This window comes from Cebus imitator, unplaced genomic scaffold (genome assembly GCF_001604975.1).
Source record: "Cebus imitator isolate Cc_AM_T3 unplaced genomic scaffold, Cebus_imitator-1.0 Scaffold175, whole genome shotgun sequence".
NCBI lineage: Eukaryota > Metazoa > Chordata > Mammalia > Primates > Cebidae > Cebus > Cebus imitator.
Window position 1 is genome coordinate 2,938,277 of NW_016107490.1, and position 13,783 is coordinate 2,952,059.

The following is a 13,783-nucleotide window of genomic DNA, read 5'->3' on the forward strand; positions in this document are numbered from 1 at the left end:
GCACTGCAACCTCGACCTCCCGGGTTCAAGTGATTCTCCTGCCTTAGCCTCCTGAGTAGCTGGGATTACCGGCACCCACCACCACACCCAGCTAATTTTTGTATTATTAATAGAGACAGGGTTTCACCATGTTGGTCAGTCTGGTCTTGAACTCCTAACCTCAGGTGATCCACCCACCTCAGCCTCCCAAAGTGCTGGGATTACAGGCATGAGCCACTGCACCCAGCCAAGTTATGGCTTCTTGGAGGATTCATTCATTTATTCAACCAGTAATGGTGAGCAAGGCAGATAAGACCCTACCCTAACAGAGCTTATATGCTAGTGGGAAGAACATGAAAAGACAAATAAAATAATTACCACTTGTTATGAAAGATCAGGACAGAGAATAACTGGAAAGACAGAGCCCCCTTCAGAGAGGGTTGACAGGAAAGGTCTCTGTGAGGAGGTCACACCTTGGCCAGGTGTAAATGAATTGAGAGCCAGCCAGGTAGGAGCCAAACACAGCTTTTAGCAAGAGAGGAAGTATGAGAGAAGGCTAAGGTAAGAAGGGGGACGTCAGTGTGTTTGAGCACTAAAAGCCAAGTCCAGCCAGCTGGTGTGCAGAGGAGGTACCATTTGAGGGGCCATCCTGGTGGAGATTATGCATAGCCTGTAGGCAGTGGTCGGGAGTTGGGTTTCACCATGTCAGCTATGGGAAGCTTCCAGGATCTTCCAGGTAGAGGTGTGACTCGATCCATTCAACAACTGCAAAAGCCATAGCCCTCAAGGGCAGCTGCAGAAGGAAAACTGTGAAACTTGAAGACTTCCTGGCTAAGAGTGGCTGGCCAATAGGTAAGCAAGCTCCAAGAGCCTCCCTGCCCTAAGGCTCCAAAAGCCTAGCCTTTGCTCAGCTTAGATGGGCTAAAGGGATGGATATTCCTCAGGCAGGGGAGAGCCTGGACCAGTGACTCAATGGTTGTTCTTGTGACTGTAATTACATTGCTGAGGTTAATCCCAGATCCAGTAGTGTCAAGGTACTTCTGAGTATTGATTCTGTCCAAAGGTAGGCAGCTAAGTTTTATCCAGTAAGGAAATGCTACAGGGTTAATCCAGGTAAATTATGAACCTCAACCAAGTGAAATAGACACAAGCCAAATGTGAGTAGAGAGACACAGGAAATGTTGGTGTTGTCGAGATTTTGGACCAATGTTTCACTAGTGTGGTCCATGACTCATCTGCATCAGAATCAACTAAAGGACTTGCTAAAAATTCAGATTTCTGGTTTCATACAACTCAGATCTGCTGAATCCAAAACAAATGTGGCTTTGAGTTTGGAAGGGACCCTTTGTGACAAATGCATTTTTGCCTGTCACATCATTGGCATAATATATCATAAACATAGAAAAACACTATTGAATATGTGCTGTTAGTTTTCTAGACCCCCAGCGAACCCTGAGCATCCCTCTTATCTTAATGAGTCTCAAGGTTAATTTACAGAACTAAGAATATTTAAATCCAGATATATAATTTAATCTATTTTATTTAAAAATAGTGTTGCTTACCATAAAGCAGGATGAGTTCATGTCCTTTGCAGGGACATGGATGAAGATGGAAGCCATCATTCTCAGCAAACTATCATAGGAACAGAAAACCAAGCAACACATGTTCTCATTTGTAAGTGGAAGTTGAACGATGAGAACCCAAGGACACAGGGAGGGGAACATCACATACCAGTGCCTGTGGGGGTGTGGGAGGGCAAGGGGAGGGAGAGCATTAGGACAAATACCTAAGCATGCAGAACTTAAAACCTGGATGATGGGTTGATAGGCGCAGCAAACCACCATGGCACATGGATACCTACGTAACAAACATGCACATTCTACATATGTATCCCAAAACTTAAAGTAAAATTAAAAATAATACTACTGTTGATTTAATATGCTTTTGTTATTTTCTAACAGCTTTACTGAGGTATAACTGTTATACAATAAACTATATATTTAAACTGTATGTGTGATAAGTTTGACACAGAAATATATCCATGAAAACATCACCACAATTAAGACAGTAAACACAGCTATCACCACCAAAAGTTTCCTCATGCCCTTGGTAACCCCACTCTCCTGCCCTTTCCTACTCCTTCACCCCATTCCAGACAACCACTGTTCTGTTTTCTATCACTACAGATTAGTTTGCACTTTCTATATTTTTTGTAGATAGATTCACACAGTATATCCTCCTTTTTTGTCTGGCTTCTTTTACTCAACATAATTATTTGGAGATCCGTCAATCCTGCCTGTATTAATAGGTTATTTTTATTGCTAGGTGGTGTTCTATGGTATAGATATACCACCATTTGTTTATCCATTCACCTGCTGATGGACAGCTGAGTTGTTTAGGGTTTTCAGTAATTTCAAACTAAGACGCTGTGAACACTCTTGGACAAATCTTTACATAGACAAAAGCTTGCATTTCTTACTGGTATGTACCTAATGGATAGGTCCTCTGGTAGATGTACATTCAACTTTTAAAGCAACTGCCAAACTGTTTTCAATAGTGTTTTACTGATCGCTTTACATTCCCACTAATAGCTTATGAGAGTTCCAGCTGCTGCTTATCTTTTCCAACACTTGGTATGATCAGCAATTTTCATTACAGACATTCCAATAGAGCTACAGTGGTACTTAATTGTGGTTTTAATCTGTATTTCTTCCATGTTTTAATCTCCAGTCCCCTTGAGCATCTTTTTATGGATTTACTGGTCATCATATCTTTTTTGGTAAAATGTCTATTTAACTCTTTACCCATGATGCAAAGGGTAATTTTCTTATAACTGAGTTTGGAATTTCTTTGTATGTTCTAGATACGAGTCCTTTATCAGACAGGCAGTTTACAAATATGTGTTCTCTGTCTATGGCTTGTATTTTCATTCTCTCAACAGTGACTTTGAAGAGCAGGAGTTTTTAATCAAATCCAATTAGTCAATTTCTTTTCCTTTTATGAAAAGTATTCTTTTCCTTTTCAGAAAAGTATTTCTGATGTCATATCTAAGAAATCTTTCCCTAACCCAGGGTTAAAAGATGTCTATGTTTTCTTATATGATATTCTTATAGGGTATTTTATATTCTCTTATAGGATATTGCTTAGAAGGTTATTTAGGTCAAAGATTATTTTGAGTTAATTATTGTACATAGTGTGAAGTGTGGGTTGAAATTCTTTGTTCTGTTTTTTTAATACGTACATACAATTGTTCCAGGACCATTTACTGAAAAGAATATTCTCTAGTCACTGTATTGTCTTTGAACCTTTGTCAAAAATAGGCATATGTATATGTGTATCTGCTTCTCAACTCTACTATGTTCCACTGATTTGCTTGGTCATCTTTGTCCCAGTGCCACACTGTCTTGATTACTGTAGTTTTGTAATGAATCCTCCAATATTGTTCTTCTTTTTCAAAGTTGTTATGGTTAATCCAGGTCCTTGGATTGGATTTGTAGATCGTTTGGAGAGAATCTTAACAATAGTGAATCATTTTATTGATGAACACAATTTATCTCTCCAATTATTTATAAACTCCTTAATTTCTTCTTTAATTTCTCTTAGGACTATTTTGTAGATTTTGGAATACAAGTCTTGCATGACTTGTCATATTTGTTTTTAGTATTTTTTTATCTCTGATGCTGTTGTAAATGCTATTTTTTGTTTCAATTTTTTATTGTTCATTGTTAGCATATAGAAATGTAATTAGATTTTGTATCTCAATCTTTTTTTTGGGAGACAAATTCTCACTCTGTTGCCCAGGCTGGAGTGCAGTGGTGCAATCTCAGCTCACTGCAAACTTCACCTCCCAGATTCAAGCAATTCTCCTGCCTCAGTCTCCTGAGTAGCTGGGATTACAGGCGTGTGCCACCATGCCCAGCTAATTTTTATATTTTAAGTAAAGGCAGGATTTCATCATGAGGCTGCTCTTGAACTCCTGACCTCTGGTGATCCACCCACCTCAGCCTCCCAAAGTGCTGGGCCTGTATCTTGAACTTTTATCCCACAACTTTATTACATCTTATTAGTTCTAGTAGCTTCTTTGAAGATTTCACAGAATTTTTCTACATGTGCAATTACGTCTTGCCCAAATAAAGACAATTTTTCTTCTACCTCTCTTATCTGGAGGATTTTTTCTTTTTCTTGCTATTTTGTACTTCCTAGGCCCTCCAGGAAAATGTTGAATAGAGGAATGAACATCCATGTCTTAGTCTTTAACTGAGGGCAAATCATTCAGTCTCTTACAATTAAATAGAATGTTAGCGGTAGATTTTTCATAGATGCCAATTATTGTTAGGGTATTTACTTCTATTCTTGGTTTGCTGGATATTTAGAACAGAAAAGGATTTGATTTTTTTTTTTTTTTTAACATGACCTGTTGCCTTTTATTTAAAAACTGTAACTAGCTCTGCCTGGGGCTCCTACACAAAAACAAAACACAACCCAAAATCAGGTTTCTTCCTGACCCCAGAGACTGGGGAGGGGTGGGGGGACAGGACTGGGGCTCAGCAAATGGAATGTGTGCCGGGGAAGGCCAACTGGAAGCCCCCACTCCACCCCCGCCCCAATCCTCAGGATGGTGCTGGGCTGTCCCCTCGCCTCTGTCCTTGCCAGAAGATGGAGGAGAGGTGGCCCGGTCTTCTGAGATGCTCCGTGGGAGTTGCATGCTGATGGGTTGGTTACCAGGCCGGGGCCGTGTTGGAGAGACGCCGCATCCGCCTCGTGTTCCTGTCCTGGTTGCGGATCTTCTTCTCCATCTCAGCATCTGTCAGTCTCCAGCAGCAGGCACCACTGGTCTGCATCGCCCGTGTTCCGGATGGCAATCTCCACCGTGGGCAGAGGGTTCTCGCTGAAGGCGTAGATCTTCTGATGCCAGCTCAGCTGTCCCCGGATGCTGTATGCGATGGTGGTGACAAACTCCCCGCCCAACCCCAGCTCTGAGCAGAGCTTCAGGGCAAACTTCTCCGGTGAGTTCTCCTTCTCTGACATGTCCCACTCAAACTGGTCCACCAGGGAAATGTTTCCCACGTGGATGTTCAGCTTGATGATGACACGCTGGTCTGATTGGTCCTCCAGGATGCTGTCCGTGGGGTAGGACTCGATCTGCTGTCTGAAGGCGGAGGCGATGGCTGGCACAAACGTCAGCGGGTTCAAATCCAGATCGTCACAGAGGATTTCTGAAAACATCTCAGGCGTCATCAACTTCTCATTCATGTTCCAGGTGAAGGCGTCTCGCAGCTTCTGCCCGTCGATCTCCATGTCCAGCCGGATGAGGACCAGCACCTCAGGCTGAGATGCATTCTCGTGGATCACAGCAGGGTCATGGTCGTCAAAGCAAAGGGGGAAGGTTCTCTTCTTGTCCCGGCCCATGCGGCTCCTGTTGATGGTCGTGGAGCATGGCACAGCGTCCAGGTGGTGGGAGCTATTGGGCAAGGTGGCCACCCACTGGCTATTCCTCTTGGCCTTCTGTTCCCTGAGGTAGGTGGGGGGCTCCGTGCTGATAGACACAGCCTTGTACTTCTCATCGTTGCCGTCCAGAATCTCTTCCACTTCCGAGGCTTTTAACAGGGTCACACTGGTGGCTAGAGTCGTGTATCCGTGCTCATGTGACGATGCAACTATTTTCTTCCTCTCTTCCACAGTGGCTAGTCGCCTCCAGAGTGAGGGGTATCTCTTGTACAGAGAACCTCGGAACATACGGAGGTAGTTTCCCACCTCGGAGCCGATCATGTAGAACTCGCCATCATCCTCCAGCTGGAACTTCACGGGCTTCTGCCCGAAGGTCTTGCTCAGCGCCATCATCATCATTGCGGCGGCAGAGACCGGCGGCCGCAGCCGGTCTGCGAGGGAGGGATCCGGAGGGCTGGGGTGGGGCCTGGGCGCGGCCGGGGCGTGCCGGGCCGAGGGAAACCGAAGCCAGAAGGCGAAATGCGCAACGGGCCGGGTACCCGCGCCTCAGCCGGGTTCCTCAGCCGCCGCCACCGCAGATGGCGGTGTACTTAAATAGTACACTTTTAAGTGTACTATTTAATCTCCAATACTGGGGGATTAGGGGTTGAAATACTTTTCTGTTATTAAAGTTTTAATTTACTTGCCTTGTGGTCAAAGAATGATTTGATTTGGATTCTATTATATTTTATCAAGATACGTTTTATGGTCCAGAATATAGTCTATCTTGGTAAACAGATATCACATGGAAACTTGAAAAGAATGTGTATTCTGTTGTTGTTAGGTAGTGTGATCTATAAATATCAATTAGAACAAATTCATTTGTAGTGTTGTTCGGGTCTCCTATATCCTCACTGATTTCCTATTCACCTATTTTATTGAGTACTAGAAGACGGCTGAACGTTCACATTTGGCTATCATTGTGTATTTATCTATTTCTTCTTGCAGTTTATTTTTGCTTCTTGTATGTTTAGGATTGTAATACCCTATTGAGAAATTGACACTTTTATCACTATAAAATGATATTCTTTATTCTTGATAATATTTGTTCAGAAATCTACTTTGTCTGATATTAAAATAGCCACCCCTTCTTTCTTTCGATTAGTGTTAGCATGAAATACGTTTTTACATTCTTTTATTTTTGACTTATTTATGTCTTTAATTTCAAGTGGATTTGGGGAGTTTGATTTTTTATCAAATCTGAAAATTGTGACTTTTGGTTGAAATATTTACATTTACTGTGATTAATAATACACTTGGATTTTAATCTACTATATTGCTATCAGTTTTCTATTTGTCCCAGCTATTTCTTTTATTTCTTCCCACCTTTTTTTGAAATAATTGAATTATTTGTAATAATTCCATTTTATTTGGATTGCTGATTTGTTAACTATAACTATTTCTTTTGTTACATTAGTAGTTTTCAAGTCTACCTTTGAATAATATACCATTTTACATATGGTACATGATGGTTAATGTTATGTCTTAATTTGACTGGACTATGGGATTCTCAGATAGCTGGTAAAACTTTATTTCTGGGTGTATCTGTGACAGTATTTCTGGAAGAGTTTAGCATTTGAATCAGTAGACTGAGAAAGAAGATCCATTCTCACCATTAGGGATGGGCATCATCAAATCTGTTCAGAGTCCAAACAGAAAGACAGGTGGAAGAAGAAAAAACTATCTCTCTCTTCTTGACCTGGGATACAATCTTCTTTTGCCCTCAGATAAAAGAAGTCCTGCTTCTTGAGCCTTCAGACTCTGGGATTAACACCAGAACCATCTTTTTATCCTCTTACAGCTTTGACTCCTCTGGTTCTCAGTCCTTTGGACTCAGACTGAATTATACCACCAGCTTTCTGGGTTCTTCAGTTTGCAGAAAGCATATCATGAGACTTTTTTGTCTTCCATAATCACATGTCAATTCCCATAATAAATCTCTGATTATATATCTATATATACATATGCTTCTGGTTCTGTTTCTCTGGAGAACTCGGACTAATACTTTGCTACTCCAGAGGCTGCAATGGGAGGACTGCTTAAGCTCAAGACTTTGAGGCCAGCCTGCATAACACAGCAAGACCCTACCACTTAAAAAAAAAAAAAAAAAAAAAAAAAAAAAAAAAACCTATTTAAAATTGAAAAAAAAAAAAAAAAAAAAAAAAAAAAAAAAAAAAAAAAAAAAAAAAAACCTATTGTATTAGTCTATTATCATGCTGCTAATGAAGACATACCCCAGACTGGGTAATTTATAAAGGAAAGACATTTAATTGACTGACAGTTCCACATGACTGGGGAGGCCTCATAATCATGGCAGAAGGTGAAGAAGGAGAAAAGTCACATCTTATCTGGCTACAAGCAAGAGGGCATGTGCAAAGGAACTCCCTTTTATAAAACCTTCAGCTCTCATGAGACTTATTCATTATCATGAGAACAGCACAGGAAAAATACACCCCCATGATTCAGTTATCTCCTACCAGGTCTGTCCCATGACACATATAATGATATAATGGTATTATTACAATTCAGAGTGAGATTTGGGTGGGGATACAGATCCAAACCATGACACCTATATACTTAATTTTTCACTGTTTATCATTTCTAATGGAAATTTTATCCATTATTTCTTCAATTTGTTTTTATCCTGCCTCTCTCTCCTCTGTAACATCTTCACTTACACACAGACTACTTGGAATTGTCTCACAGTTCCTTGGCATTGTTTCTCTCTCTCTCTCTTTTTTTTTTTTAGATAGAGTCTCACTCTGTCACCCAAGCTGGAGTGCATCTCAACTCACTGAGGCCTCTGCCTCCCAGGTTCAAGTGAGATGGGGTTTCACCATGTTGGCCATGCTGGTCTTGAACTCCTGACCTCAAGTAATCTGCCTGCCTTGGCCTCCCAAAGTGCTGGGATTACAGGCATGAGCCACTGCACTCTGCCTCAATCTGTTTTTCTATCTGGATTTTATCTTAGATAGTTTCCATGCCTATGTCTTCAAGTTCACTGATGCTTTCTTCTATAATATCTAATTTGCTATTAATCTTATTCGGTGTATTTTTTTTCTGTTGGACATTATAGATTTTATACCTTCCATTTCTCTACCTAACATTCTTCATCTTTTTGCTAGTTTTTTATAAACTTAAAACAGTTATAATTGTTTCAGTGTCCTTGTCTATAAATTCTATCATCTGTGTATTTCCTTAGTTGGCTTCTATTGATAGGTTTTTCTCTTCGTGGGACATATTTTTCTGCTTCTTTGCATGTCTCGTAATTTTTTATAAGGTTGCTAGACATTGTGAATTTTACCTTGTTGGGTACTGGATATTTTTACATTTCTATAAATATTTTGAGCTTTCTTCTGTGACACAATTAAGTTGCTTGGAAACAGCTTGGTCCTTTCAGGAATTTTTTAAGCTTTGTTAGGTAGAATCAACATTTAATCTGGAACTAACTTTTCTCACTACTGAAACATAACTCTTCTGAGTACTCTACTCAATGTCCTATAAATTATAAGGTTTTCCACTCAAAATGAAAGAAACAGAGACTATTCCTGGCCCTATATAATCTTCAGAGGTGTTTTTCCTCTAATTCTTTTAGGTAATTCTATTCCTAGCCTTGCGTAGCCCCCTCAATGCATGTGCTGATTAGCACTGCTCAACAGATAATCTGAGTAAAACCCTCTGTAGAGCTCTGGAGCTCTTTCTCTATGAAAGTCTCTTCACTCTGCTACTCTACCTCATGAACTCTAGCTACCTTGCTTCCCCAGACTTCCAGTTATGTCTTCTAAGGAACTTGCCAGAATTCACTGGGTTTCCCTTCCCTGTACATGACCTGGAAACTCTCTCCAGGCAATAAGCTGAAGTGATCATGACATTCACCTCATTTGTTCCCATATTTTAGGAATCTCCATCCTTTGTTGCATTTATGTCTAATGACTTGAAAGCCATTATTTTATATATTTTGTCCAGTTTTATAGATGTTGAAGGTGGAAAGGTAAACCTTATTCCTGTTACTTCATACTAGTTGGAAGAGGAGGTCCTGAATATACCTTTATCATAAAAGTTCCTACATCTGTCCATGTAATGGCCCCTCACAAGACCATACCTTCTTTGAGGTTAGGTAATACTTTACTCACTACTAAATACATAAAATACATTTAATAAGTATGGATTAAATTGAGTTATTATGAGAGACTGTGTCTCAATCATTCCCACTCTAGTATTGACATAGAACTGAGAACTCTCTTTTGTTTAATATAGGGCATGGGAATTAGGATTTCTGGATTCTGATCCTACTTCTACCACTAAAGAACCTATATAGTTTTGGAAAAATACATAATCTTGATAGTTCTTGATAATGAAATGAGGATAACTGCTCTTGCTAATTTCACAAGATCACTAAGATTAACTTTCTAAGTGCTAAAAAATCAGCCCAACACAAAGATTAGTGAAGGCAACAACAAGAATCTCCCAGAGTGCCTAAGAAATGACCATACCGGGAAACACATTTTTGAAGTTAATATGACTGAGTATTTATCAACATTACTTTCCAGAATTATAAAGTGCTAGAACTGGGAAGGATTTTTCCACATTTTACAGTCAGGAAATCTGAACCCAGAGGGTTAAGTGATCTCTGCAAGGACATTCAGACAGTCAGTGACAGAACTGGGAGAATGGCTCTCCTCATCACAATGTCACACCTTTCTGTCTAAACCATCTCTTTCTTATTGTTTTCATTGATTTTTTTTTCAGTTATTCTTTGGCATTCCTGATGATTTCACAATCTTAGTGGGGGTCATTTCCATGGATGTAGTAGATTGTAATGTCATAAATTTTTTAAAAAGTTAACAAATCCAAAGTTCACCTGTATAACTGTCATGGTAGGCATTAGGAGGATGATTTACAGATGCAGGGAATATTCAGCAGCAAACAGTCCTCTGGCAGTTAATAGTGTTAATTCTATGCCACATGCTGAAGTTTGAAGCTGGAACATTATTAGGGAAAGAAAACCCAAGGCCAATGTATTAGTCTGTTTTAACACTGCTATGAAGAAATACCCAAGACTGGGTAATTTATAAAGGCAAAGGGTTTAATTGACTCACAGTTCTACAGGGCTGGTGAGGCCTTAAAACTTACAGTGAGGATGGAAGGGGAAGCAAACACGTCCTTCTTCACTTGGCAGCAGAAAGGAGAAGAAGTTCAGAGCAAAGGAAGCCCCTCACAAAATTATCAGGTCTCATAAGAACTCACTAATATGTGAACAGCATGAGGGAACCATCCCCATGATTCTGTCACCTCCCACAAGGTCCCTCCCCCAACACATGGGGATTATAACTTGAATTAAAATTCAATATGAAATTTGGTGGGAACACAAAGCCAGACCATATCAATCAACATATTTTACTATTTAACTAACCAGAGATCATCAGAATTAAAAGAAGCACCACTATGTCTTAAGGAAGACCCTGACTGATCAAAACCAAGGGCTTGACAAATGAAAGTAATACAGGGCAGGAACTGAAGGGAGAAGAGTCCAGAGATATGGATGCGGAATGAAATCTACTTAGCTTCCAATCTACCGAACTTCCTCTATTGAACAGGCCCAAAAAGCACAGACCACAAAAAAGGGAAAATCAAAAAATAAGGTCCTCCAAGACACAATGTAACATAAGTCCAAGGGACCTTCCTTGAGCTGAGGTCAAGTGGAAGAGGAGACTGGCAGGAAGCCTGGAAGTATTGGGCACTCATATTTTGCTTGAGTTGTGCCAAAGATGCAACATGGTAGTGGATTTTTCCATTACAGTATCCTAGATCATGTCAGCAATAACCAAGGCATCCTTCAGAATGAACCCTCTTGTTATGGGTTGATGGTGGAATGCAAAATTGTTCCCTGGCTTCTGAACATTTCTTATAAGCAGGCTCTCTGCTAGAGGAGCCCAACAAAGGGTCTATGCAGCCATTCACACTGTGATCTTTGAGAATGCGCTGCCTATCAGTTGTCTAGGATGCAACCTCAAAACTGTGTGTGGTAGCCCTGCTCTGATATTTTGAGACATGGTACATAGGAGCTATTTGTTGTTCCACATAACTAACAAGGACTCCAGTGATCTTATAGGAGTCACTTCTTCAGTTCAAGCTCTAAAGAAAAACCTTATCTTTCTCTTTGGCCAATTTGTGGGTTTCTGATATCTGGCCTGCAACACTGAAAAGAATAAGGTCCAGCTAAGTAGAAAAATATCTTTCTATTCAGAAGCAGATAAAAATTATGCATTTAAAGACTGAGGAAACGAAATCTCACATGGATATAGACATTCGTATATTTGTGTATTGGGATAGGTTAGATTATGCTGCAGTGATTTAAAAAAAACAAAACTTCAGTGGCACAAAGCTACAAAGGTTTATTTCTTGTTCACACCATGCATTCATGACAGATCAACCAGGGGCTCTCACTCCAAGGCCCAAGCTGATGGAGCAGCTCCTATCTGGAACTTTGCCAGCAAATATAACAGAGAAGGAAAAGAGAAGACTTGTTTCTCACAGCTTCTATCTAGAAGTGACACATATTGGCTTTAGTTAACATTATCAACCAATGCAAGTCACATGATAGCATCTGCCAGCATTCAGGAAGTGGAATTCTTCCCACCAGGAGGTGAACTGCCAATTGGTGAACAATGGTTCGGTTAAGCCAGCATGAGAAGAAAAGGTTTCAGGAAGTCAATCTAGGATGGTTACCTAATGTTTGGGAACAGGATTTATTTTTTATTCCTTCATTTGTTCATTCATTCATTCGCTTAACTAGACCATTACTTACTTGGAGTGAGGGGAGAATACTGCCTTGCTCAGGAGACACAAATGAGACCAGTCACAAAATTCCAAAGAAATAGACTAAGAATCAGCAAGAAACCATGAATCGTGCTGCACACAGTGAGAGAAAATGTAGAAGGGAATAGCAGACATTGGGCAGAGGAAGGAGAACCCAGTGAACTATCAAAAGCGCATCAGTGAGGGACATTGGAGGAGTAGGGAGGACATCAGAAAGGACGATAAATTGAAATGGAGACCTGTCCCTAGACAGCAGCCATCAATTGCCCTCAAGTAGGAGTGTCTGGACACAGACTCCTGGACCCCGAAGATGCTCTTGCACACTCACCAACAGACCAGTGCGCTTCCCGACGAGGCAGCAGACCACTCCATGGCCCAGCCACCCTCCTGGGACAGCCAGCGTCTTCCTCTCCCTTTTCCATCTTGAATGGCAATTAGGAGAAGGTTAACTGAGTGTCTTTCTCCCAGGAATCCTCTTCCACTTTTCAAAATCACAGCGTTAGCAAAAGAAAATCCCAGCTTAGGCTAACAGGTAGGAACGTGGTGCAGCCCTGGGAGCTGCTGTTGGAAGTGGGGAGATTGGGTGAATCTTCCCAGCGGGAGGTTAATACTCATCATTCGGAGTTGCAGCTGAGGCCCATTTGAGTGACAGGCAGCCGGGAGCTGAAAGAGCCGCTCAGATCCCAGAACTGCTGGCATGTGGGCTTGAAAGAGATTTATTTCAGGATAATTAGCTGGGAGTATTAAAGGTGGCCAGTAAGATCTGCAATTACTGTTTAGCAAACAGAAAGAAGACATACATGTGCAAAAAAAAAAAAAAAGCCAAAAATTAAATTAAAAGACCCAAATTTTTTTACACTTGGAAGTTGTTGAATAATTGAAAAAAAAGAGCTCAAAGCAACTTCATTGCATTGACACACATGCAAAAGTGTTAGCGGAGGAAGGAAGGGGGGAAAAAGGGAGGAAAGAATGGAATCTTGGGTGACAAGGCCGATGGCAAAAGTACTCTCACCGAAACTGAGTATTTGGTGGGCAGAATCTTAAGGCAAATTGTTCTCACATCAAATGGAAAGTTTTTGCACCTCTTTCCTTGTTGCTTCCTTTTACCCACACAAAAAGAGCTATGTCAACACTAGTATTCCTTCAGTTTAAAAGAACATCAAATCAAATCCTAAAGTGCAAGTATCTGAAACAAGAAGTTTCACATTTCCCAGACATTTCGAAAGAAACAATGAAGAAGACGGAGGGAGGAAAGAAATGAGGGAGAGAAGAGGCCCTGTTCCTTCATCCCTTGTGCCCTAGAGGACATCCGCACCTTCATCTGCAGCCAAAGGAACGGCCAGCCCTTCGCCTTTCAGAGTTGGAGTTGGAGGGCTGAGAGATCTCCTCCTCCTGTTTTCTACTTTTGCATGCTGGTTGGAGACAAGGTGGTCCAAAAAGGGAGACAGTATATTTTTACCTTGTTCTATCATGAGAGAACCAAGTATAGAATTTTCTA

The 13,783-nt window shown here is 40.8% G+C and overlaps 1 protein-coding gene across 1 annotated transcript; it reads right to left on the reverse strand.

The window, feature by feature from the left end:
• Nucleotides 1-4,375: 4,375 nt before the first annotated feature.
• LOC108315599 (SWI/SNF-related matrix-associated actin-dependent regulator of chromatin subfamily B member 1-like) lies at nucleotides 4,376-6,005 on the reverse strand. Its single transcript, XM_037744448.1, has one exon. It carries the CDS (start codon nucleotides 5,824-5,826, stop codon nucleotides 4,777-4,779), a length of 1,050 nt encoding a protein of 349 aa, XP_037600376.1. The 5' UTR covers nucleotides 5,827-6,005; the 3' UTR covers nucleotides 4,376-4,776.
• Nucleotides 6,006-13,783: the final 7,778 nt, after the last annotated feature.

What these genes read in the sequence shown, in the direction of transcription:
- LOC108315599 (XM_037744448.1), bottom strand. Translation starts at nt 5,826, where the DNA reads ATGATGATGATGGCGCTGAGCAAGACCTTCGGGCAGAAGCCCGTGAAG.